The 27,874-nt window shown below is 36.5% G+C and overlaps 1 protein-coding gene across 2 annotated transcripts; it reads right to left on the reverse strand.

Annotated features, from left to right (window-relative positions):
* Positions 1 to 472: 472 nt before the first annotated feature.
* On the reverse strand, positions 473 to 27,721 carry cnnm1 (cyclin and CBS domain divalent metal cation transport mediator 1). Of its 2 annotated transcripts, none has more exons than XM_065296046.1 (10): positions 23,814 to 27,721; positions 16,655 to 16,798; positions 15,910 to 16,050; positions 14,615 to 14,784; positions 12,686 to 12,785; positions 11,327 to 11,472; positions 10,420 to 10,660; positions 9,117 to 9,221; positions 7,192 to 7,302; positions 473 to 3,867 (listed from the first exon to the last, which is right to left on the reverse strand). In XM_065296046.1, the coding sequence occupies exons 1-10, from the start codon at positions 25,249 to 25,251 to the stop codon at positions 3,788 to 3,790; spliced, it is 2,676 nt and encodes an 891-aa protein (XP_065152118.1). In that variant the 5' UTR covers positions 25,252 to 27,721; the 3' UTR covers positions 473 to 3,787. The 2 variants fall into 2 exon arrangements, with proteins under 2 accessions (XP_065152118.1, XP_065152119.1); XM_065296047.1 differs by having other exon boundaries at positions 7,119 to 7,302.
* Between the last annotated feature and the right edge of the window lie 153 nt (positions 27,722 to 27,874).

Here is a 27,874-nt window from a genome sequence, read left to right on the forward strand (position 1 = left end):
ATTCCAGAGAGCCATGTAATAAGATGTTTTAAGAAGTTTTGCATTCAGAAATTGTATATTTCCATCGCAAAAATGTCAAACTCTGGCCTGTCATCTCTGTTTCTGACTCAAACTATTCCCGCTTGGGCGCGCACGCATAATGTGCATAATTGTACGTGAATATGTTCAGTTTAATTCAGTACATAAATATATTAAATCAAATTAATTAAACTGAAAAGTAACTTGCACTACTTTTAAAAAAAAGTAACTCAAATATTAATGTGTATATTTATAAAGTAATATGTTACTTTACTAGTTACTTCAGAAAAGTAATATAACGCAATGCACGTTATTGTAATGCGTTACCCCCAACATTGGCCTTAGTCCTCTGTATATACATGTATAAATTGCTTTAGTGTTGTCTTTGAACAAAGACTAACCTTTGAAAGATATAAGCAAGTGAAAATCAGTACATAACAAATACATATTTGAGTCAAATCTCAGTTTATTGGTAGTGTAGTGGTATTTTCATTCAAAAATAACACATCAAGACATAAGATATTCTTATTTATAGCATTTCTATCCTTATATTAGAGGATCAATTTTATTTGTAAAGTCGTACACAATTTATTAGATGCTTTTAAATAGAAGTCTTTGTAAACTCTGTAGAAACATATATCTATCCTTTGGCTAACCCACTGTACATAGAGCAAGTGCTAGAGAGATTTGCTTGCTTTATCAAATACCCACAGTTTAAGGCTAATACGTGTCAAGAGAGAGAAAGTATTAGTGAGGTTTAATGGATTTTGTCCATGTGTACACCCCAGCTGAGTCAGCGAGTAATACATCTATTGATTTGTTTGTTTGGGGGTTGATCCAGACGTCTGCATGCGTAATGTTTCTTCCTGCAATGCAGTATCATGACGTCCGAGTGCCACCGCCTCTCTCTCAGCGTGTGCTCTCTTTGTACAGCGGGTTGAGCTCACAGTATTGCACAACAAAAACTGTCCAAGTGGCCTGACGGCAAGCAGGCTCGTTCAGTTCAATTTCGATAATCAAGATGCCAAACCTTTATAAAAGAGAATATATATAATCTGCAGCTCAGTTATTGCTATTCAATTTTACAAGTAATAAATATCAGAGGGAAATATATCAAGGGCTTTGTGCTTAGACTCCCTCATGGTGTCATAGGTCACTGTTAGCTGAGCTCAGAGACAAACTGCGTCTCACTTATCACTGGTTGAAACCTAAAGCCCAACAGTCCATATATATCACCAGTATCTGCTGAACGCATGCACGAGAGAGAGAAAGAGAGTGGTATTAACTTTGACATACTCATTAAAAAAGCCTTCCATGCATAAAACATCCAAGCCCCTATATTTATAATCCCCTGTGCCTGGCATAATGTAATCATGTGACTTGTTGGCAGGGACAAGCTGAATGGTTAATTTTTTATGACCACGGCATGCTGGGAAAGTGATGGCAGTGAACCAGTAATGGCTGAAATACGCTATCATTTACAAGAGGGGTGAAACTTGGAGACTGTAGGATAAAGTTTAAATATCAACATGCAGTTGAGAGAGAATGCAAGTGAGGAGTAAATCACTAATTCTGGCATTTTCATAAAAAAAGTTCTTTCAAAATTATAGTTTTGGATATTGCTTTGTTAATGTCTGAGGTGATATTTATTTAGTATCAAGTTTTTTCAAGTTATGGCTTGCTCGTGTCCTAACTATCTACATCTCATATAGTAAACGCGATGCTGTTCCAGTAACAATAATAATACTGCTTTTGAAAAAGCATGCCTGTGTTGCAAATGTCATTAATATAGACAAATAAATCTATTGTGAAACAAGACATGCTTGGACCACTGGCACAATTTTCAAAAACTATTCAAATCTGGCCTAAAATAGCTCAAAAAACAAGCCATGCCACTTAAATAATACCCTGTGCTCTTATATAAACATAAAGTGCAAACATTAAAGCAATGATTTTAAAGGTCACCTAATATGGCATTTGTAATATTAGTAATATGTTGAAAAATGGCTCTTCTTTGGGTGCGCAGGACAAAGTGCTGTTTTTGTGTGTGCACTGCAAAAAATTATTTTCAAGAAATTAGGGATGCACCGATACCGATACTGGTATCGGCCTCGATACCACATTTTCTAAAGTACTCGTACTCGTTAAAAGTCCCCCTATACCTGGAATCGATACCACGGTCTGAGAAATGTCTATATTTGAGCGGCGTGTAAGGGGTTAATGCCTCTTGCGTTGTCCAAAGAGGCAGAGTTTACAACAAACTGGAAAACTAGTCCTTTGTTTTTTTGTTAAATTATATGACTAAAGCTGTTACCTGTAAATTTAAATCATGTTTTTTAATTAAGTACTCGGTATCGGTATCGGCAAGTACTGAAAAGCAAGTACTCGTACTCGTACTCGTATTCCAAAAAAGTGGTATCGGTGCATCCCTACAAGAAATATTTTCTTAGTATTTTTGTCTTGTTTTCAGTAAAAATATCTAAAAATTCTTAAATTAAGATGCTTTATCTTGACGAGCAAAACGACCTTGGAAATTTTTTAAAAAATACTAATTTCAAGAAAAATTTGCTTACCCCATTGGCAGACTTTTTTGCTTGTTTTATTCACAAAATCACTTAAATTTGATATTTTTGGTCTAAAAATAGACTTATTTATAGGTCGTTTTGCTCATCAAGAAAAAGCATCTTAGTTTAAGAATTTTAGATATTTTACTGAAAACAAGACAAAAGTACTAAGAAATTTTTTTCGTGAAAATAATTTTTCTCTTTAAATGCAAATGAGCTGCTGCTTCCCTATCTATACCAAAGTTTTTAATAAGACAACCATCTTACTTCATTGTTCATGAACGTGCGACACTAAAATACGTAAAGAACATTTAATATAGAAACGATGACCTAACTGTGGTCTTTGGACGATTGTGGGCGGGGCTTGTGCAAAGTGACATCAGTTTGCTCAGAAAATGCCAATAGCTTGTCACATGAGACTGTCGAGGTTTTACAGGGATAAAAAAAGAAGTGGATTTGAATCATTACAGGGTGGTTGTGTACACACACAATTTTTTAAAGTGAAATTTTCATATTAGGTGACCTTTAAGGAGAATCAACAACATAAAATAAAATGACTGACAGCATTTACCTAATATAGGTATTTTAACAGCTCAGCTAATGTCTATTCAACAGAATATCAAATAAAAAGGTCTGATCTGGCTCTTTCTCAAAGTGCTTTGATATCACAAAATTCTCGTAAATAATTTCCAGGCACAACCTGACGTATACCTCTCATCTATATGATGTAAAAAAAAAAACACATCAAACACTTAATCAATTCAAGATAATTTTACATCGTCTACATGAGGCTCTGTCCTTATTGGTCGAATGGTTGGCTTCACGTTACCAGGCTTGTGCTTGCTGGCTTTGCCTGGGTCATAGGTCAGAGTGTCATTAGCACAGTGACTAGGGATGACATCATTATAAACCACCATCAAAATTTTGTACTTTAGATCTCATCAAGTAGTAATCATACAGTATATATGTGTCTTGCTGCATGTCGGAGGCCTGACGATGAAAACTTCAGGCTTGATTTAGGATATTCCTCAAGTAGAGAGCATCTCCCAGGTGTGATGTTGAAGACAAGGCTGCACGATGCTACATCTGTTGTGGTGAAGTGTGTGCGCTGGGTTTTCTCTCACTAAAGACCCAGTGAAAGGCTGGAGAAGATTTCACATCGATGCAGGAGAAACTGGGCAAGAAGCAAACCTGTGAACTAAACGCTAGGTCTTCACCTGTGAATGATCAGGATTTTCTTCCAGAGGTTTATCTCCATCACGCGACTTCTTTCTTTTTTTGTTGCCTGCATGGAGAGCAGAAAGCGACATTTAGAATGTCTCGACCCCAAAGCCGTCAGTTTATCAAGCAACCAATAATTCGGCCTTCTTGTTAAGATACGACTGCAAAGTAAGATGTGTTTCTGAATCAGCATCCTTGATGGTCCAAGAACAACGTTAGTATCAGATTATACAGTCTTAAAAATAAAGGAGCGTAAAAGATTCTTCACAACGATGCCATAGAAGAACGCTTTTCTTAGAAGAATTAATTCTTTCTTACCATTTTATAATTAAAAAAAAAAAATTTCACCGCAAAAATTTTCAGAGATTAGGACTGTCTTGTGAAGTGCTTTTTCAGTACCAACAAAACATTTCTATAACACAATGTTAAGGTTTTTGAATCAACATTCACGTCAACCCATCACATTTTACGGTTAGGTTTGAGGCTTACACTGCAAAAAATGACTTTCTTACTTAGTACTTTTGTCTTGTTTTCAGTAGAAATATCTAAAAATTCTTAAATTAAGATGCTTTTTCTTGATGAGCAAAATGACCTAAGAAAATATTGACAAAAACTATACAATTTAAGTGAATTTGTGCGTAAAACAAGCTAAATTATCTGCCAATGGGGTGAGAAAAAAAATCTACAAATATGTTTTCTTTTTCCTAAATACTTAATTCAGGAAAAGTTTCTCATCCCATTGGCAGATAATTTTGCTTGTTTTAGCACAAATTCACTTAAATTATTCACTTTAATTATATTTTTTTGTCTAAAAACTAGACATATTTTCTTAGGTCATTTTCTTCATCAAGAAAATACATCTTGATTTAAGAATTTTTAGATATTTCTACTAAATAAGAATGTAATTTTTGTTGCAGTGTACAAGAAAATAAGTCTAGTTTTAGACCAAAAATATCACATTTAATTGCTTTTGTGCATAAAACACAAATCTTGAATTTTTCTTAAATTTAGTGTTTAAGAAAAATGTTCAAGAAAAATTACTCCATTGGCAGATTTTTTTTGCTTGTTTTACGCACAAAATCACTTACATTTGATATTTTTTGTCTTATGACTTATTTTCTTGGGACGTTTTGCTCATCAAGAAAAAGCATCTTAATTTAAGAATATTAAAATATTTTAACTGAAAACAAGACAAAAAATACAAAGAATTTTTTTCTTGAAAATCATTTTTTGCAGTGTAGGACAAGGGTCTAAAGGTTTGAGGCTCCAACATTCACAAGAACCTCCTATGTAGACCAATAACATCATTCTGAATGAGCAATTTGTCTTTGATATTAAACATACAGCATATGTGGGCAAGAGCTTTCCTGTCTGGTTGCTAAGAAACAGCTTGAGTTGGAAAATGTTAAATAAAAGCTGTAAAGGTGGCAGTGTTTGTGTGTTTTGGATGGGGGGGTATAGAGAGGGTGGGTGAAAAAACTGGTAGTGATTTTGGTGCGCTGTGTCATTATGTCAAAAGATGTGTCCTGTAGTAAGATGTGTTCACCAGTTTGTTTGTGTTTTTGTGTGTGTGGGGGTATAATATAATAATCCAATAAATATGGTTTACGGGGAGACTTCCTGTATCCCCATAAATTGAAAGACTTAAAAATATACTAGATGGAAATGATAAATTAAAGATTTAGGGACTGGGGTATGGGATTAATATATACAGTTTGTACAGTATAAAAACCATTGCGTCTATGGAATTATCCCTGTAAACCACATATGCCTGACTTTGTCTGTGTGTGTTTTTGTACTGTACAGTGATCTTAACGGGTCCACTTAGATCTGAAAACCTAAGGTCTGACCTGAGACCCATGCGGGTTCGTGTCTAAAAGTTTCATGTGTGCCTCGGACACGGGTAGGGTATAAAATTAGCGGGATTGGGTCTCGGGTCATTTAAAATGAATTTGAAAATGAAAAGACCCAAACTATCTCGCGTGTGTGCATCAAGTCCTTTTCCAACGCCGCCTCTGTTTGCCAACAGCACTTGCGACATGAGCCAGACCGAATAATCAATTTTGAATGCACACTGTATTGGTTACCTTGATGTCATCGTCAGATAACAAATGAGAATAAATGGAGCAGTGGGCCAAATTGGTTGTGAGGCCACTGGGTTTCTTTCTGTTTGGCTGGTGCATGCGGGGCTGGAGACTGCACACACGTCGGTGCGGTTTACATTTGGGTCCAGCCGGGTTAAAAATAAAATGCCACCGGGTCGGGTCGGACTAGGGTTTAATTCTCGGGTTTGTCTTGGGTTGGGTCTTTCTTTAAAAAAATATTTATGCACACAGGTTCAGGTAAACAGTGTTTCAGGTCATTCTGGGTTGGGTACATTTCTTTTTTACCCGAAAAGACACCTTATGTGTGTACGTGTGTACCTAGCAGAGATGGGCACTCGAGTTAGTAACTCGTACTCGAGTCGCATTTTTATGGACTTCACACTACTTGACTTCAGACTTGAACTGAAATGACTTCAGACTTGACTTGACTCGACATAAAAGACTCGTGAATATTTTAAAAACAACTCGAGTCTTTTATCCTAAACTACTGATTTCATTAAGGAGGATTATGTGTTTTTTTGTGTATGCTGTACCGCAGTAAAAAGCTCAGACTTGACCCTTATTATAGAAATGTATGACGTATATTAGCCGTGTGCGACGCGTCAAATCTGAAATGTGAAAAGAGTCTCACGAAAGATGGCAGGACCGGCAGTGCCACATATTTTATCATTTGCATTTTTTATTTATTTACAAAAGTTTTTAATAAGCCTTTTTACCCCTCTTCCACGCATGAAATGACTCAATTTGGTCTCTTGACAAAAGACTCGGATTTAACTCGGACTTCAGTGCAGACTCCAGACTTGACTCGGACCGCAGCTGAAAGACTTCAGAGTCGACTTAGACTTCAGATGAGAGACTCATGAACATCTCTGGTATATAGTATTTATTACGTTAGCGGTAAATTTGGGGATATGAGGAAATAAGCTTATAAATGAAACCGAATGATGTTTCCCGAAAATCTGAGCAGAAAGTGTTCTGTGTTGGGTTAGGAGACGTTTATTACGTCTATGAAATGTTCCCCAAAAAGGCGAAACCCAGAATGTGTGTGTGGTTCACGCAGGGTGCAATGTTAAAAATAAAGGTTTCCAAAATGATTTGTTTATCATCCACAAAACATTCTTTATCGTGGATAAAGGCTCTGCAGAAAGGTAAGAAAGGAATGGTTCTTTCGTTCTTCTATAGCATAAATGTGAATAACTCTTTTAAGTACCTTTATTTTTAAGATTGTGGTTAACTGATTATGTGTGAAGCTGGGTTACAGGTGCTTGACAGCTGATACACACTCAGTTTCCGGAGAAGTTTTTTTCCCAGGTTCTCATCCGAGCTGGCCAAAGAGTGAGAGCTGATGAGCTGGGACGTAGACAGGCCTGTCTCCATGGGTACGGCCATGGTATCTGAAATAGAGTGAACACACTGTGACACATGATCAACACTTTTCACTTCTTACACTCTTAAAAACAAAGATCGTTCATGATGCCATAAAGGAGCCATTTTTGGGTGAATGGTTCCTTTCTGTAAAAGAAATGGTTCTATAAGAAATGGTTCTATAATGGTTCAATATCTTTTCTTTACTTTCCCCCAAATTTTTGATTTAGTAATTCCTGTTAACCTCCAGTCATAACAAGCAGAGCTGAAATGGACAGGTCTCGCCTGGTGTCAACATTCCACTATAGGTCATATAAACAGAGTCTCGAGCGAATGCATTTCCTTTCTCTGCAGTCTGTCAAACGGGGCTCTTACTGTCAAACAGCCACTCCAATGTTTGAAAGTTTAGGTGCATTTACTCAAAAAGCAGAGCTTTGGATTCACCACCCACCATCAAACTCCATCCCACCTTAAAGTAACAATCATCTGTGTTAATTCTGCCCTTATTTTCTCACCGTTGTGTCATTTCTATTCAGTATGAGTTCATCAAACATGTTCTGGTTTTGCTACTGAATGCAAATGCTGTAACACACCACAGAAGTGTGATGTAGCCCATATGACTTAACTTCATTCAAGCCAATATGATGTGTGAACAAACCAGACCACTGATCTGGATTGCGCATAGAACACTAATGTACCGGCGAGAAGTAACGCCACCATGTTTTAAAATGTTGACTGTTTTAAAAGACATGCCATTAACATTGTTAACGCATTTTACTGTACGAACAAAAACAATACTGTATAACATAATTATTTATTTATTTATTCATAATTTATTTAGATTTCAGAATGAGCACATTTGTCATTAATAATATATTTGCTGTCTCGTCAATTAAGAGAAACCATTTGTAGGAAAAAAACTCTTCCTGATGAGGTGCTGTGGTTATCTGTACCGTGATTAAAGTTATAGTTACCCAATTCGTAAAAAATGAAGCAAAAAATGATTTACTAATTTTAAACTCTCTGTATGTTTTGATAATCGATCTGAATCTGATCTATAACAACATACCTCACAAAAATGCAATTATTTCAGCTTTTTGCTAAATTATTTGTATTTAAAAAAAAATAAAAAACACGTTTAAGAGTTTATAAGCACAGAAAAATATAAATATTGGATGAAACGGTTGTTTCACATTTTGTTTGTTTGAAAGCAAGGGTCTGTTCTTTCATTTGATATATTTGTATGTTTATATATTTTTAGAGAAATATTCTCCTGGAAGGCATTTTGTAAAACTTTTGTGAAAATCACAAAAAATGCAGGCAGGCAACTTTTAAAAAATAAAAATGGATCAGTTTAGCAGACTTTTTTTCACAAAGCCATCATTTGGGTTTGGAAGACTTGGAATATATAACAGTGTACTTTCAAAAGTATTTTTTATTTTTTTGTATTTTAGCAAAGTTTTTAGGAATTGAAAGCTTCCGTTCCCGTTTAATGTTATTATGTGGAAAAGGGCAACCAGTGCATTATTTCAAAATTCTCATTTTGTGTTTTACAGAAGAAAGAAACAATGAGGAACCATAAGGGAGAAAATGGTACATAATGGCAAATTTATATTTTGAACTGTTTCATAAAATGCTTTAGAAAGTACATCATCTACAGTGATGGTCACCTTTATTTTAAACTAATACCAGCTTTCTCTTAACAAAGCTCATAATATCAGTCTGGTTATGTTTTGTTTTCATTAGCCTTATATTTCATTTTTGGGTTAGGGTTAATGTGTATATATTACAAGGACCACATAATGATATTGCTTTATAAATCTTTTTTTTCTGGTTAACTTACCCATTCCTTCCTTTCTCTCTAACCGATTGTCTCTTATGTATGGGATGTCATCCATCCGCAGAAACACAGAGTCACTGGGGCTTTTCTGTCCATCTGATTTACTTCCTACAGGGGGAGCCAAACAGCCACAGTCATATGATGACAAAATAAAGAGAAGAACAAGTGAGTTTGTAGCAGCTTTTGCTTTGGTTTAATTTGATTTCACATCATGAAAAGATTGTTGGAGGGTCAACACCTACACATGCAAACAGGCTTGCAGCTATTGGATTAAAGCCATATCTATATACAAAATAAGATTCAGGAGAGATGCTTTTGAAAGAAAATCCCATGATCATCATTTGAAGGACACTGATGTGGTTTAATGGTATGTTTTTCACTACTGTCTGTTGACAGCTATAACTTTAGTCCAGTGCCATTTGAACATTTTGATTGGTTTTGGTTTAATGATTTCTTCATTATTAGAGGAAACTTAACTTTAATTTTTTTCTGATGACTTTTTCTGGAAGCAGATCTGTGTGATCTTTCATCTGATTATTCGTGTGGCATCAACATAAATTCTTTTACAAAGATGGCATTTTGTTGATAAGTTGTTTCATATATTTGGATATACTGAATCTAAACTATCACTGTCTTAGATGTTTATTTTTGCAGTCACTTCCTTGAACTCTGCAATCAGACATTATTTTTGTTATTTTGCACATATCTGACCAATCTATTTCTTATCTGAATGACTGCTTGCTTGTATTGCATATATTGCAGCTCTGATTTGAAGGCTTATTTTATTTCATGCACAATGATGATGAATAATCAGGGTCTATACAGGATGAATTTTCAATGCCCTATTGCATGTAGATGGGACATTTCACAAAACTTTTTTAAGATGTCAAAAAAAAATTTGGGGTCCCCAGAGTACGTATGTGAAGTTTTTTCTCAAAATATCATCTAAATAATTTATTATAACATGTTGAAATGTGCTGTTTTGGAGTGTGTCCTTTTCAATGCAAATGAGCTGATGAAATGCAAACACCGATCACCATAATGGTTGTTTGTTGAAGTTGAAACTCAATTGTGCTGTCAAGTATTTTCTTTCTCTGTCTCTGCACTAAATGGCAGTGCTGTGGTTGGATAGTGCAGAAAGGTTCGGTATTATAATAAGATCCCCTTCTGACATCACAAGGGGAGCCACATTTCAATGACCTATTTTTTCACATGCTTGCAGAGAATGATTTTACTATAACTAAATTACTGGGTTGATCTTTTTTACATTTTTTGAAAGCTACTAATAAAAAAGCTATGCACTCACGAACGATGCGGTTTCTCTCATTAAGTGTAGTGGTGCTTTCCGGCTGTCTGTAGAGGTGACTGTGCTGGTGATATCGGGTAAAGCAGGGCCGCGGTTCTGTCAGAGGCAGGGCGATGCTGTTGGATCGTGTCTCAGGGATGCTCATTCTCTCCCCGGGCACTTGGCTGTCAGCATCAGGTGTTTGTGGAGAAGTGTCAATGCGTGATGCTGTGATGGCGTTCTGATAATGGTTACGACTGATCTAGACAGAGAAAACAATGTGTCAAGATATGACCCTGGACCACAAAACTTATGTCACATGGGTTTATTTGTAGCAATAGCCACCAATACATTGTATGGGTCAAAATTATAGATTTTTTTAATGCCAAAAATCATTAGAATATTAAGTAAAGATCATGAACCATGAAGATATTTTGTAAATGTCCTACCGTAAATATTTTAAAAATGTATTTATCATTAGTAATATGTGTTGCCAAGGACTTCATTTGGATATCTTTAAAGTCGACATATATAAAAAAAAGTCAATAATGCTTTTTTCTTATACAGTATATACATGAAGATAACAGAATGCTGAAACATGGATTACTTTTTCAAACTAAACAAAAAAAAGTGTATCACAGTAGAATTTATAAATGCTATCAAAATACTAAATTAGCAAATTAAAATCAGCGTATGATTTGAAACGGAAAAACATAATACATAATTTATTGTTACTTACAGTCATAAAAGTGTTTTATCACGGAAATTTCTTAATTTAGAACTTTTAGAAATTTTACTTTTTGGTTGGCAACAGCATTGCATTACCAGCGCAAACGGTCATGGGCTCTAACCAAAAAACATGCATACTGATAAAATGCATACCTTAATTTGTGATAAAAACGTCTGCCAAATGCATGTTTAAATTTACCTTAATGATCTGTAGGTCTGTGAGCTGGCGAACAGAATAATCTGGTAAATACGGTCCTCCACTTATACTCAGCTGACCCAAACTGCCACCATGTATAGTAGTATCAGAATGATTGAGACCACTGCTATGGGATGGTGATCTGTGAACTGTACAACAAATGATTAAAATCATTATTTTAACTTTTACTTTACAGTTATTTATTGCTGTTATTATTATCAGAGGTATCAATAAAGCTCAACTAGAAGAGCATTGCATTAACAGTGTAAGGGTCATGGGTTTGAATTCCCAGTGACCACACATACTGATAAAAATGTATTAATGCTCATTTTCAATAAAAGCGTCTTCAAAAAGTTTATGTACGAGGGTCGTTAAAGTCAAATCGGTCTCTTAAGCCTGAAGCATATACTCCCGTTTTTATGCATATGCGAGGGTCAGTGCATGTTTTTGTAACATGCATACTTTGTATGCGTAGGTTGTGCATGCACGTACAAGATTATGTAGTGTGTAGGCCAGAAGAGGCATTTCAATTTGTCGTAATGTGCATGCATCGTTAAATAAACAATGACTTTGCAAGGCTGTGCATTTGACTGTGTGAATTAAACTCCAGGCTTTATACTTAATGCATTTCCAGTTTGCATTGAACGAACATTGTATTTTCCATGGTAAATGGTAAAACGTTATGGAAAATGCAATTGTTGAAAAATAGGCAAACTGACAAATTTGAATAGGATTGATTTAAAACTGTGGAAAAACTCCTCTTGCATTTGTTTGTTTAATATTGAGCGTGTGTTTGTCTGAGAAGAAAACTGGGTCTGCTCTCCACACAGCATCTCTTTGTGGCTTAATTTTTGATGCCGATGTAGATGTCACATCTCATTAGTGAAAGCTGAAGCTCCAGACGTAGTGTGTCTGTATGTGTGTGTATCTGCTGTGTGGCTTTGCTTTACTTTGTGTGTCTCTCAGTATCACTAAAGCAAAGCAAAGAAAAACCTCATCAGAGAGACAGGCGGTGACACAGAGAGTTACAGCAGATTTAACGCACATTCACTCTGAATTAATCTCTTCAGGAAGGACTAAAGGCTTCAAGCTTGAAGATGTTTTTTTGCATTTCATGATTCTAAGCTTATGAGATTTTCATCCTCCTTATATAATAATGTGCCATAAGTGGGTAGATATGAGATGTAATTACTCAAATAAATCTACTTTCTTACGATTCCCATAGATGCTCTATTTCTGTTTCAAGCATCTCAGGAGAGAAGTGCTAGAAGGGTCAAGTTTACTCGGTTTTTAATTGCTTGTTAATATTTCACTGCATTAATAGCATATGTGATTTATTTAATGAGGCTGTGTTACACAAACCTGTTGGTAGGATGGTCATGATAGCAGGCAAGCCGTAGTATGTGAAAGGCCCGTTTTCAAACTTTAATCCCTCTTTTCCAATCTCTACCTCCACTCGACCCTTTAGACAAAAAGAGATTTACATTCATGAATTATGCTTATGAATTTTTTCCTAAAGAAACTTACAATGCATTGTAGGTATACAGTATACATACACTATATCAGCATGCATCTTTGCTGAGAATTGAACCCACAATTTTAGCATCATGATCTACCAGATAAGCTTTAGGAAGACTGAGAAATAAATCATGTATTACTGCACTCCTTCCTGAGACTGAAATCAATTTCCCATCAATGAAAGCTACGTGACTTATAAACCCAATGCAACACTAAAGAAAAGTTCCTCTAACAGCAGAAGGTGACTACAAAAATTTGATTTCCACATAGTGTGTCTCCAAATGTCTAAGACCACTATTGAAAATGCTTTTATTTTATATTTGTGTAGTATTTAATTCTTTCTCATTACAAATAATAATTGAAAGGGGTCCTTGATTATGATTTCACTTTTTTAACTTTAGTTAGTGTCTTTAAAATTACAACGCTCAAAGTTTAATGCAAAGGGAGATATTTTCGTAAACAAAAATCACTTCTCATAAACCAGTGGTTCTCAAACTGGGGTCCGGAGCCCCCGGGGGGCCGCGAGATGGTGTCAGTTTTATGACATTTTATAAAATAAAAGCAATTTATCATGAATTCTGTGCAATTAAACCTAAAAAATAAGGCTACTAACCAACAGCACTACTTTGTATCATTCAATATGTTTTGCTTAATTAAAAGTTGAGTTTTAAAATATTTTTTTGTCATAAATTTTCTTTCGGGGGGCCGCGAAGGAATGTGCCATACACAAGGGGGCCCGCACGCTGAAAAAGTTTGAGAACCACTGTCATAAGCTACAAATGAAAAGGTGGGTGGACTAAAGCAAGCTTCTTACTGGGTTAGTGACATAACGGACCCCAAAATTTACACAGACCTTGCCCCCGGGAACGCGCAACAAGATGGTGAGGCCATGTTGGGCTGCTTTTCATATTGTTGCAAGGATGTAAACAACATTAAACCCTAGCATTGTTTGGCTCCGCTAGGCAGTAAGCTAAATGCTAATTCATAATTATCTGACAAAACCTGCAAACTTCTTTTTAATCCCACTAGTGAACTTTATGGGGTGGTTTCCCGGACAGAGATTAGTTTAAGCCAAGACTAGGCTTTAGTTTAATAAAGAAATGTCTTACTAAAAACATTACTTGTGTGCATTTTGATGCAAAACAAAGGGCATTGATGTATTTTAAGATATGTCAGTGCAAGTTGTTTTCAGTTTGGACAGCTCTTGCATTTATTTTAGTCTAGGACTAGTCAAATCCCTATCTGGGAAACCGCCCCAATATGTTGGTATTTGTTGGCATTTCTGTGATCAGTGTAAATTATTATATATAGTTTAAATGTAAAATATCTGAAAAACATACGTTTTTGGTAAACAAAGCATGCATGTTATAGTGCACCCCAGAAAAACAATCAAACCTTCAAAAACCTCTTTAAGTGAATGTTCTGTCAGAAAAATTGTCCCTAGCTGGGTCACTGGGGCGGGACCCTTTCTAAAAGTATACCTTTGCACGTAAAGAGATCATACGGGTACCTAATTGTACCAAAGAGTACACATTAGTACCTCAAATGTACCAAATTTGGTACCAAATGTATGGATATATCTGTACCTAAATGGTACATTTTAGGACCTTCCGTGAAAGCTCGGGACTGTTTTTGAACCATTTTTTTTGACAGTGTAGGGACCTATATAACATTAAAAAATGTATTTCCAGCTTTGGGACATTATTGTTAAAACTAAACCTATCACTTTTGTGTGTCAGTGTCTTTTAGGAATGATTCCCCAGTGCTCTTCACCTGCAATATGAGCATAAAATAATCTGCCGGCTTGTTGCGCAGGAAGAGGTAGTGCTTTGGTGAACGCTTGTTCTTCTTGTCAAACTTGAGTTCCTGTACCACACTTGGGTGTTTTATCAGTCGCAGGAGGATCTTCTCTGAGAGGTGTGTGGATTTAAAAGGCTCTACTTCTACAGAGAGAGAGAGAGAGAGAGAGAGAGAGAGAGAGAGAGAGAGAGAGAGAGAGAGAGAGAGAGAGAGAGAGAGAGAGAGAGAGAGAGAGAGAGAGAGAGAGAGAGAGAGAGAGAGAGAGAGAGAGAGAGAGAGAGAGAGAGAGAGAGAGAGAGAGAGAGAGAGAGAGAGAGAGAGAGAGAGAGAGAGAGAGAGAGAGATAGAAAGATTTATGGATTGCAATGTTGTGTCAATAAGAAATTATAACAGATCAAATGATCAAATCCATGGCGATCAAATAATTTTCAGATCAGCAAAAAAGAAAAATAAGGAAAATAAAATAAGATTATAAGCATATGACAAAAGAAAAGAACAAAGTTACAAATAAAGTAGAATTTAGGCACAGAATAGAATTAAATATTCCTCATTCTTCTTCCTCAAGTCTTCCTCATTCTATAAATTCAATATAATTATCTTTTTTTTAAAGCTACAGAAGTGAATTCCCTTTAATTAACATAATGACACAAACATAAGAAGATTTTTTGAGGGTACTGCCACTTTAAGATAAGCACAGATCCATGTACTGACACACATCTGATTTCTTTCTGAACTGTTTGCGTTTACTTTAAGACATTACTGTTTTTATGAGAACACTTGCCACGAATGTGGTATTAAGATGTCCATTTGAGTACGCGTGTGTGTCTGCACCATTGTCTGTGTCCACAGAAAACAGCTGATTTTAACAACATCTTGCGCACAAAATGGCTTGTTTGTTAACATTTGCAAAGTTTAGAACACATGCAAATGATAAACTTTCTATATAAATAGTTTTTGAGCTATTATTATTAAAGAGATTATTATAATTTATGCATGATTTCTTTGGCTTTTTCCAAAAAATATTTTGTGTCTCTTCTGACTGGGTGGGCCAGCTGTCAATCTCAGTGGGCCAGTGCCACCCTGGCCCTTGTGTAGCCTCGCCACTTGATCTAATTATATTAGGAGTGGACCAGCATATAGATCACCTCAATACTAACAGATATTTGTGAGCAACACAAGTCTTATTTGGATATCATTGGTGTGCAATTAATCTCAACTGTTCATTCTTGAGAAGTGGGAAATATTTTATCACTGTAAATTTGAAGTACCTGTTGCCAGAAACCGATGTGTTGCAAGAAGGAGCTGTGGTGAAACTTTGACCTTCATTTCACTCTCAGACAGTTTAAATATGGAGAAATCTTGCTGTTTTCTCTCATGGTGAGATACTCTCCTCTTCGTGCGGTTATCAGCTGCCAGGATAGAGGAGCAGAATGACATTAAAGACCCTTAAAAGCATATTGTGGGTTTTACACATCTTAAACTCTAATGCAAGCTTAAAGCAGTGACAGTGGCTTAAGATGTAAAATTTAGCCAATAAGAGGTTTAGAAAAAATGATCTAAATCTCCAATTTATACTATTGCAATATAATGTATTAAAGATAATTTATATACACCAACACCATTGACCGTTGTTTGCATTAGATACTTAAGTTCTCTGAATATTTATTGCTTTCTCTGACCAATCTATGTTACTTAACATTTTCTCTCTTTTTTCTCTCATTCTTTTAATGCCCCATAATTTTGCTCTAAATCTTATAATGTGCTATTTAATGGCAGGTTCCCATTAGGGCAGGTTACCCCTTATATTAGTCCACATCTTTTTGTAGCAAAACTTATGCAAACATACAGAGACACAAATAATGAAATTGACTTAAAAATCTTAAAAATAAAACTCTTTACTGGGCTACTATTTGCATTATTGCACAGCACTCAAAGCTGACCATTGTTTATGTTGCATAGCAATGTTTTTTCCTGTGTAGCCAACTTGTCGGGAAGGAAATATGATACACCTACTGTAAAGGTCAGTTTCATCCACAATCTCAGATTTAATGATTTCCTCGATGACATCCTCCAGCGTGACGATGCCCATGACTTCATAGAAAGGATCTCCTTCTCCTTCATTATTGACCCGCTGCACAATAGCCAGGTGAGATTTCCCTTTACAGCGTCGGAGAGAGAAAATAAAAAAAAAACTAAATAATATATGATTTACAGTCCTGAAGATGTACGAGTGCGATCTGTTTGAACACTAGCCGGTGCACACATTCATTGTTTGCCTGTAAGAAATACATCAACTCGGTCTAAATGTTTTGTCTTAAAGTTTGTCTACCCATCGTCACCTCGCATGCCTCATTTTGGTGCTGATATAGATCGTCTTTTTAAAGGGGACATTTCACAAGACTTTTTTAAGATGTCAAATAAATCGTTGGTGTCTCCATAGTACGTATATGAAGTTTTAGCTCAAAATATCTTATAGATAATTTATTGTAGCATGTTAAAATTGACACTTTGTAAGTATGTGCCATTTTGGGGTGTGTCTTTTAAAATGCAAATGAGCTAATCTTTGCAAACTGCAGTGCTGTATTTGGGTAGTGCAGATTAAGGGGCGGTATTATCCCCTTCTGACATCACAAGGGGAGACAAATTTCAATGAGCTATTTTTTCACATGCTTGCAGAGAATGATTTACCAAAACTAAGTTACTGCGTTGATCTTTTTCACATTTTCTAGGTTGATAGAAGCACTGGAGACCCAATTATAGCACTTTATCATGAAAAAAGTCAGATTTTCTTGTCATTTTAAAATGCATTTGTGCTCTGTAATTCATTTCCAATATTTTATTTTGACAGATTTTTACAGAGTATGGGATATAAACAACCCAATCCAGCTAATTTTTAGAGTGGATAAGGCTTTTACCTCACCGTCGATATATTTTAGAAAAAACGCATTTTAAACTAATTTCACAAATCTGAATTGCTCTTAAATGAATCCATGAATCAACAAAGTTATTTGGTAAAGTGCTCAAAATCAATAGTCATTGAACTTCAGTGATGCAGCAATAACATTTTTTGTGATGCTTGCGTATCAATTTCCAAAGCAGACAGTACTTTGCATTATTTCTGGGGTTAAACTTTGCATGACTGTCACACAGTATAAGAACATTTAAATGAAAGCTCATGAAGTGATTAAATATGACAGATTCAGACTTGACCTTATTTAAACCGCGCTGAGGGATTATGCAATGGGGTTTGGGAAGCCATGCAGCTCTGATGATAAAATCAACCACACTTAAAACCTAAATCTGTTGAGTCATCGATTAATTTTCTCCTGCATAAAATATTTAAATTGCCATGAAATGATATGATGGTTATTTAATATCATCATTTGAGGTGTTTCTAAAGCTTGGTTGGTAGAGCTTTGTTAGGTTCAATTGAGGGTTCAAGTTTTAATTTTCGGATAAAGCATCTGTCAAGTACAAACATGTACATGTTAAAAAATTCATTGTACTAATAAGCATACATTTCTTCCCAGAAAAACATAATTATACATGAAAATCTGCATCAATTTTGCTTATTTACAGCATTGTTCTTTATATTCACAGACAGATGCGGTGGAACAAACACAACATCCCTATCAATCAGCCCAAATCTGAATATAATTTCATGCAGAGAGGATTAAATAATATAATCCTTTCTTCTGAACCTTTCGATGGAGAGAAGCTGACGAACAGAAGCCTCATCATCACTGCGGTCTCCATGGTAACAGTACAGTACATTCTGAGTAATATTAAAGAATTCTGCAGGATTCAGATGAAGAAGGGCAATGCAGCACTCGGCACCTTAAGAGTTGATGTTCAGCGAACTGCATTACATCACTACACTATTATATAACACGCGCACGCACAGAGCCGGGGGTTTCAGAATCCACGCGGATGTCCCTGCGTCTCCCTTCGCTGCTGTGCCAGCAAATGAACTCATTAAATCTGGTGTTACTCATCGCTGAGCAATACGTGAGAAACTGCTAAATAAAGCACAGCAAGATACCGAAAACTGCAGAAGGAAACGTTTTGCACTTATTAAAAACAATCTAGTAGCATTTAACAGCATCTTATGTAATTGCATGAATTTATAAGTGTCTTTTTTCTATTTATTTAGGTTTTTTGTGGTGCGTCTGTTGTTGCATATGACCTTGTGCATATAATTTTTTTTTTACAAATTATACATGCAGTATTTACAGTATTGTACCTTATGCAGATACAGTAGAGAAATAAAAATCTCTTAAAGAAAAAATTGTCAAAAATAGTACCAAGCTGTCACCCATAAGGTCCTTATATATTCCAGTTAGGTATGGATATCTATTGTATACATTTGGTACTGCTATGAGGTACTAATATGAACTCTTCAGGTGCAAAGATGTAGTTCTTTAAAAATATACCACCATGTTGACAACTAGAAAACATTTTGACAATTTTTACTGACATTTTAGGATCGATGTATTATTATTATTGTTATTATTATTTTGTGCTTTCTGCATTCTAGCTTTTGGCATAAGGGTGAGCGGGGCACAAACCAACGCGGGGTTAATTGTAACACGGTTGCTTTACATATTTCTACAGGGCCGAGCAATCTGTGCTTTTGGTCTTTTTCTCTTACTGTCAGAAGATTTCCTATGAATTTGTGAAAAGTTTTGATGTGTTTTGGTTAAGATATTAAACATAGAGTGTTTTGGAGGCATGGAAGTACATTTCTTCATCTTATGTTTTTATCGATTTCTGAGATAAACCTTATATTATTTTAATCTCTGTCTTTTTACCTAAAACATAACAGCATTTTGAAACATGTCAACAACTCCTAGTAACTGATAGCTGGGATTGAAAACATTTTTACACAGCGGGGTTAGTTGTCACACAGTGTTACAATGAAGCCTCAGGTATACAATGATAATAAAATGAAAACAATGTTAATACTATTCATCAAAATGATAACTGTTAAAGAACAAGTTCGGTATTTTACACTTAAAGCTCTGTTTTCAGATTGTTTATGATGAAATAGAATGGTTTTGACTGAAATTTCGACATTTTCGGCTGCCCTGAGAATTTTCGCGTGTTTGTGTTTCACCTCCCACCTTTACAATGGGTTTAATGGTGCACTGGAACAATCCTTCCTAAAATGCATTAAACTTTCGTTTACAAAGACGTGAAACTCACCGAGTGGTCAGGGGTGTTCACTGGTATGCTCACACAAAAATCGCTCCAAAAGACGCATTCCAACAGGTTTTATCGTAGTTTTTACCAACTCCATTGACTTGTATTAGTTGTGCTGTGAGGTACGGTATTACTTCGCGCCGGGAACTTTGTTTCTATTCTTGCAATTGGCAATGGCGGATTAGCGCCACCACCTGGGCTGGAGTGTCTATTATTCAAGCTCTAAGCGGAAGAATATACGAGTGTGGGGCGTTTGGAAAAATAGGTCCACAAGTTAACAACGAATGCTTAAACAGCTGTTGGAAAGCATCTTTTGCAGCGATTTTTGTGTGAGCATATCAGTGAACACCCCTGACCACTCGGTGAGTTTCACGTCTTTGTAAACGAAAGTTTAATGCATTTTAGGAAGGATTGTTCCAGTGCACCATTAAACCCGTTGTAGAGGTGTGAGGTGAAATACAAACACGCGAAAATTCTCAGGGCAGCCGAAAATGTCGAAATTTCAGTCAAAACCGTTCTATTTCATCATAAACAATCTGAAAACAGAGCTTTAAGTGTAAAATACCGAACTTGTCCTTTAATAATACAATATCAGGGTAAATAACTCAAAATTATGATTTATTGTCGTAATTGTGCAGCCCTGTCAAAAAATCTATTTATGTTCATTGATGCATAACAACACAAGGATGGTTAGATAAAGGATCATGGATGGATGAATGTGTGGATATCTATCTACTATAGGCAGGTATATAAACAATATCCACCTTAGGTATATAGACAAAATTTTATTTAATTATTTGTGTTTACACAAAATTTTCTAGCAGGTGTTACAACAAACCCTCTGTTTGTTACAATTAACCCCACCTTTGGGGTAATGTTTGCACTCCTGTCACTTTCGGTGTAATTGTAACGGTAGGTAACAGCAGGTCCCACAAACAAACTTTAAGTGTTCATTTGTACCAGAGATGTGTGTGTTAATTGTGTTAAAATTATTCATCTAACTTAAATATTTTTTGAATGACAGAGCCAAAGCTCAAAAGCGTTACTTTGTGGCCCGCTCTCACCTATTTTATATGAAATTTGGCACAATGACAAGGAGCATATCAGTTTTCCAGGTGCAAATGTTTTGGAAAACAATCTGGCATGACAAAGTTTTTCTGTACCACCAAAGCGTTTGCATGAATCGACAAATTCGACAAATCACATACCAAACAGTTTTGCTGTTTTGAGCCTCTTTTATTTCTATTTAAACTTCAGATTGCAAATAAGATAGCTGTATTTTATTCTACATCAGCTGAAAAGAATCATGACTCAGTATTTTGTAAAGAAGATCATTATCTGTAGCCCTCACCTGCTGTTTAGTTCTTATTTTACTGATTGGAGAGAGAAAGGTTAAGCCTGCATATTTCATCATCTAGCCTATAATACGTTCACAGGAGGCAGAAGCTTCAATGAGTGACAGCTTGGGTGCTCACAGTGTGAGGAAACAGATCCACGTCTCTTCTCCTTCTGCTCTTTTTGTGCTGGTGGTCCCAAGCTGAGACCGTGATTGGACCAAAAGGTCACTGCTGCAGAAAATCTGCCCTGATGTGTCTGTACAGACAAGCACTTAAAGATCTTCAAGTTATTTTTTCAATAGACTGCTAAAAGCAAATAGAAGTGTTCACCTTTCAACTCATTCATACAACAGTTTATTACGTAGCCCCTAAGGGGACATGGAGCAAAAATATCTAAAGTTTAGTATCACGTGCTCACGTGAACCTTTCGCTTTCAACACGCAAACGAAAATAAACTTTAGATTTTTTTACTCCAATGTCACCTTAGGGGCTCGGTAGTTTAAAAACCATTGTTGTTATGGGTAATATAGGGTTTTCTTAAGGGTTTCTATAGGGTTTCCCGGACAGGGTTTAGATTAAGCCAGGACTAGCCTTATTTATATTAGTACATTTAGGGGTGGTTTCCCAGACTAAAATGCATTATTGAGTTGCCTTCATTTCAAAACACCTTGCACTAACATATTTTTTAAAGGACAACACCACCATTTTTTTATATTTTACTATGTTCTTACCTCAACTTAGACAAATTAGTACATACCTATCTTTTTTCAATGCACTTTTAATCTTTGTTCAGATCCTCGTGAATGTGTTAGCATTTAGCCTAGCCCCATTCATTCCTTAGGATCCAAACAGGGATGAATTTAGAAGCCACCAAACACTTCCATGTTTTCCCTATTTAAAGACTGTTACATGAGTAGATACATGGGTAAGTATGGTGCCAGAAAATAAAACACTTGTTTGGAGCCATAGGAATGAATGGGGCAAAGCTAAATGCTAACACATTCAAGAAGAGCTGTACAAAGATTAAACGTGCACGCATTAAAAACAGATATGTAAGTTGAGGTAAAAACAGTCAAATATTAAAAAACGGTGGTGTTTTCCTTTAACATATATAGTACCATTGTTTTGTCTCAAAATGCACTTCAGTATTGTTTTTTGTAAGGTAAATTTGTAAAAATAATTTAAATGTCCTAAAATAACTAAGGCATAGTTCTGGAATAATTTCAATCCTGTCCGGGAAACCTGTGGTCACTATAAACATTTTGAAAATCTCTTGTGCTCCACAGAAAAAACTACAGAATACAAATTTGGGATGACATGATAAGGGTGAGTGAATCATAATTTTTTTTGGGGGGGGAGGGGTTAACTATTACTTTAAGATGTCTTTAATTTGTATTTTAACAAACTTAATAAACAACAACAACATGGACACAGTCGCTCATAATCAAATTCTTAGAAAAGTGTATTTGAATAGAGATATACTATAAAACTTTTGCTGTATGTTATTTTGTATGATGAATAATAAAGCTCCTGCACACAGATTAAGCTCAATGGGGTTACAATCCAAAGTCTTGTTATGCTATTTTTAGCCAAGGACTTTGCTTAAACTTTTCGCTCGATTTTATGACAAGTTTGACATTTGACTGTCCCCTGTGTACCGTGCATGAGTATGTGCTTCCTGTGGTGATGGCAAATCCGGTAAATGCTGTGCCCTGTGGGTGAGGTAAATCTGACAAGTTACTGTATTACTGCTCTTCAGCGAGGCAGACTTATGGCACTCTGCGGCGGCTCTCAGTAGAGCTGCTACTTGGTAGAAAACGCTATAAATCTCAGTAAGACATCATTACGTAATGGGCACTGTGATGCAGTCGTAAAAACCAAAGTAGATTTTTATGCCAGCAGTCAGAACACATCACCACAATGTTCAGTAAAAACTGTATACATTTCTGTGTCTGACATTTATAGATTCTGTGTAAAACATGTGTCAGGATAAATTCATCTTCAGGCTAGGGCTAATACCTGTTCTAAGGTCATGAGGATGAAATGAATATTGTTGCTATGGGAACACACTCAAATTATTCAACTCCGGCTCTTTGCAGATGTTGGCTGAAGTAGCAAAATCCTTAAAGTTAAAGGAGTGTAAGACCCCAGTCAGTATTTTTCTTACCGCCATAGGGCAACGTTTAGCACAGTACACTGTCAAAAGAAATGTCAAAAAATGGGCAATTTCCTTTAGAAAGGTCCTAATATATAACATTTAGGTAGAGATTTGTACCTCTGAGATGAACTCTTTAGGTGCAAATGTGTCCTTTTTGAAAGGGTACGGCCCCAGTGACAGCTAAGGGACCATTTTTTGACCATTTTATATGAGAGTATACGGTTATAAAATGATGCTTCCACACAATAAGGACTTTTAAAGTTAGTCGACAGTATACTATAAAAAAGTTTGATTGTTTAAACCATGATTGGGTAAAAAACCCAACCGCTGGGTTTAACTTAACCTATGTAAAATGCTTGGGTTGAAATGCATGATTGGGTCAAATATGGACATTTTCTAGGTTAATTTAAACCTAGGTTTGTCCACCCAGCATTTTTAGAGAGCATGCAAGAATTGGCTAAAGTAGACAGCTTACCTTTCTTGAACTGCTCCAGCACTGCATCCAGCTTGGTGTCATTGAAGACACAGTGCAGCGGATGCTTGTAAAACTGGGTGATTGTTTTCAATGGGGTACAGTCATCCGGATCAACAAAGGCCAGATCTTTGACAAACAGAATATCTATAATATTAGACCTTTCGTTCTCAAACACAGGGATGCGGGTGTATCCGCTCTGCATCACATCGGACATGGTGTTGAAGTCCAGTATGGCATCTGAGGCCAGCATGAAGCAGTCGTTCAGAGGGGTCAGAACATCTTCAACGGTTTTCGTCCTGAGTTCCAGAGCTCCTTGTATGATGTTCAGCTCCTCTTTTACCAGGTCATGATATGGATCAGTAACCCGCAGCATAGCCAGTAACTTCTCACGTGTGTAGAAGTTACTGATTTCTTGGTGCAGCATATTATCCAGTAGTTTGCTAATGGGATAGGTGATGGGAAAAGTTACCAGCATCAGCATCTTTGTCAGCCATACTGTCTTGGATGCTATAGCCAGCCCGTGTCTTGATGCGACGGAATGCGGAAGGATCTCTCCAATAAAGAAGATGAGAAAAGTGCACGACGCAGTGGAGAGAGGCGTGAGTCCGAGGATTTGGCACATCCACACCACCAGGAAAGTGTTGGTGAGCACGTTGCACAGCACCAATGTACACAGCACGTAGTTGCCGTGTTTGCGCACGGACTCGATCTTGTGCGCGTACTTTTGCTCCTTGTCGGTGCCGCTGTTCTGCAGCACTTTGAGCTCCACCGGGTCCAGCGCGAGCATGCTGATCACCAACCCGCTAAAGAGCGCGGATAGCGCGAGCAGCATCACCGACAGACCAGCTTGCAACCAGCCGTCCGCGTGCGGCGGCCGCTCCACCACCGCTAGCCAGAAGTCTCTCGTCCGGTAGTGCTCCCACTTTACCCCATCGAAGGCACACATCGAGTAATATTTGATTTTCTCTCCTCTGCGGAGGTCTTTGGCAAGCAGCTCCACCAGGATTGAGTTTTGGCTGGACGCGGACTTGAAAGACCCGAGCAGCTCTATATCCGAACTCCTGGCGCTCTCCTCCACGCACAAGTTCCTTCTGGGATGTGCCTGTCCCTCTCTACCCGGTTCCGGTTCCTCTATGAAGGCGATCCACGGCGCGGCTGCGGCGCCGCTAACCGTCCGGTTGAGCCTCTGCGGAGATGCTGCATAGTACACGCGTAACATAAAGCGCGTGCCCTCGGTCGCCTTTAACAGCCCGTCCTGCACGGACAGATCTCCACCCGTGTCTTCCGGTCGGAAGCCCAGCAGCCCGTGGGTCGGTGCATTAAGAGCGGATACGATCAGGAGGACCAGAAATAAAAGACGCGGTCCAGGGATGCGGCGCGGTCGGAGCGCATCCGCAGCATCCGCAGCCATGATGCTGAGTGGATTGTAGAAGGACATTGGCGCGAGCCGAATCACGTGGCGATTACACACATACACACCCACGGACACGCGCGACCGTTTTGACGAATCAATCTAACAGCTGGAGTCTCGTGCAAATAAAAATACACTGCAGTGACGTCATTGCGCGTTGCAGTGGAAAAACGATGAAGCTGCAATACTGTACAGAGGAAGCAGGAAATGCAGTAACGCAAGCCAGACATATGTTAGGATTTACAGTTTGTTTTTACCAAGTTGTAGGCCTATCTTAAATGTTAAACATCCGTTAAAAATGCATTAAAACGTATGACATTCACTGCATTGCATTGCATTGCATAACCAAATTGAGTTTTGTCAATCAAAGTGGCAAATGCAATGAATAATTAAATAAAAAATAAATAGTGCTGGACTTTTAAAACTGATAGGCTGTGAACTAACTTTGGTATTCATTTTTTCTGGTCAGTAAGGCTACTTTATCCCAGGTCCAGTGTGATGTCTGCAATGCATGCAGACTAACTTACAGTGTGTGCTGTATGCAATGACTATTCTCTGTCCTGAACAGTGTGTTTCGAAGCTGTACATTAGAAATGCATTAGTCCAACTCAAAACAAACAGGGAACTGTGAACATAACGAATGTTTACCACAAGGTGGCACTCTCGATCACAATTTATCTTGCATAACTGAATGTCACTGAAAGATGAAACCTTTTAAGACATATACAGTAGGCCTGGTTTCACAGACAAGGCTTAGCTAAAGCCAGGACTAGGCCTTAGTTAAATTAAAATATTTAAGCATCTTATATAAACATGAAAAAGAGGTTACTGGTGTGTATCTTGAGACAAATCAATGGCACTGGCATATTTTAAGATCTGTCACTGCAAGTTATTTTCAGTTGAGACTTAAACATGTGTCTAAACCTTGTCTGTAAAACCGGATGATAGGGATTAATTTATTTTATGCATAAACGTAATTTCAGCAAAACGACAGAATCTTCAGTAATTTGAAAACAGGACATATAAATAACATTGAAATAACAAAACATAATATCAATGAAAATAACAGGACAAAATATATAGAAATAAGTACAGTATAGGAAAAGAAATTGCTCTTGACTCTATTGTTATAAATTTAAATATGATATATAACCAGAAACACACCTGTACCCGATCTCGGTGTTCATTTTGTTTATAAGATCTAAAATGTATCATTGTTAATGAAACAGTGTAGCTCAATTGAGTTCATTGTGTTAGCAACGCAAAAGTCATGGATTCGATTCTATTGAACGCAAATACATAAAAAAATATATATATAGATTGGATGCATTGTAAGTCGCTTTGGATAAAGCATCTGCCAAATGTTAATGTAATGTAATATGACAACGCGCCATTGATATTCATATTTTTGTTCCCAAAATAATACATTTGAGATGTGGAATGTCTTGTTAATCATTTCGAAATGCCCAAAAATTTACAGCGCCAGAAGTTGGGCTAAACAATAAGTTGTGGTCTCATAAACACTTATTTTTATCTTGTGAATCCAGGCCTAAACTTACCCAAGCCACAAAGAAACACCATTTGAATATAGTTTGAGTAAAATAAAACAATAAATAAAGAAGAATTTAGAGATGTCTGGCGGTGTGCAAACTACTTTCGTCTGCTAAGCATGACTCGCTGCCCACCTCGTAAATCAGAGACAAATATGTGGAGTCTTTTCCGTGCTTCTCTTATTGCCCACGACGGCTCGTCAATATTCAGAAAGCAACATTAATGTAAAGCCATGACCTTGTCTTGTGGACTGCACATGAATCTCCTTGGCTAGTTTGGAGGCTTAGGAAACGTTTATCTAGTAAGTTATTGATGGTCCATTTAGTTTAAAAGTCCGTGGGCCTTGACTAAGAGAACCGTGCTCGGATTGAAAAGACACTAAAATATATTGAAAGTTTGAAAATATATCCACTCATCCTGCATTTAATTGTGTGTCCCCAACCCCTATGTCATTAAAATTGCTTTTTTTTTGTTAAATCAGATTGGATACTTTCTTAACTTCTGCCTGCGAAAAACTATATTTTATATTCCTGAGAAGGGATGTTTTTAGTGAAATGCGATCCTGTGGGCTGCTTCTGTCCCACTTAAGTGGAGATTTTACACTTATTAGGAAATATCTGCCATTTTATCTGTAATATTTAATTCTATGTGTTTATGAGGTTTGACAAAATACAACAAATTAACAAATACAAATATATTAAAAAAACAAATATATTATTATTTTAGCTGTAAATATGCATAATAAATAAAGAAATATATTAATAATTTGCATAACTTTATTTGTTTCTTCTTTTCGTATCTTATCAACTACATTTCTGATAATAATAATTTTTTAAAGTGAAATCTTGCTAGATTCTCACGGCAAAATATTAATAAATGCAGCTAAAATAAAATGCGTGTATTAAAATGTAAACGAATATAAATTAGTAATAAACGAAGTATTCGTTAAAACATAATTTCGCTTTCAGAAAAGTATTATTATTATTTTTTTAATTGTTTAAACAAATGAAAACATACAATGTATTTACGTTTATTTGTTTTTAACACAATAAAGATGCGATATGCAGACTTATAGAAAGTGTTTTAACCCTCTTACTGT

The sequence above is a fragment of the Paramisgurnus dabryanus genome, chromosome 20, assembly GCF_030506205.2.
Source record: "Paramisgurnus dabryanus chromosome 20, PD_genome_1.1, whole genome shotgun sequence".
In the NCBI taxonomy this organism is placed as follows: Eukaryota; Metazoa; Chordata; class Actinopteri; order Cypriniformes; family Cobitidae; genus Paramisgurnus; species Paramisgurnus dabryanus.

Coding starts and splice junctions, on each gene's coding strand:
- cnnm1 (XM_065296046.1), bottom strand. CDS start 25,251: ATGTCCTTCTACAATCCACTCAGCATCATGGCTGCGGATGCTGCGGAT. Junction 16,051..16,654: donor GGATGAAACTGACCTTTACA/GTAGGTGTATCA, acceptor CTATCCTGGCAG/CTGATAACCGCACGAAGAGG. Junction 7,303..9,116: donor AGAGAGAAAGGAAGGAATGG/GTAAGTTAACCA, acceptor ACTCTATTTCAG/ATACCATGGCCGTACCCATG.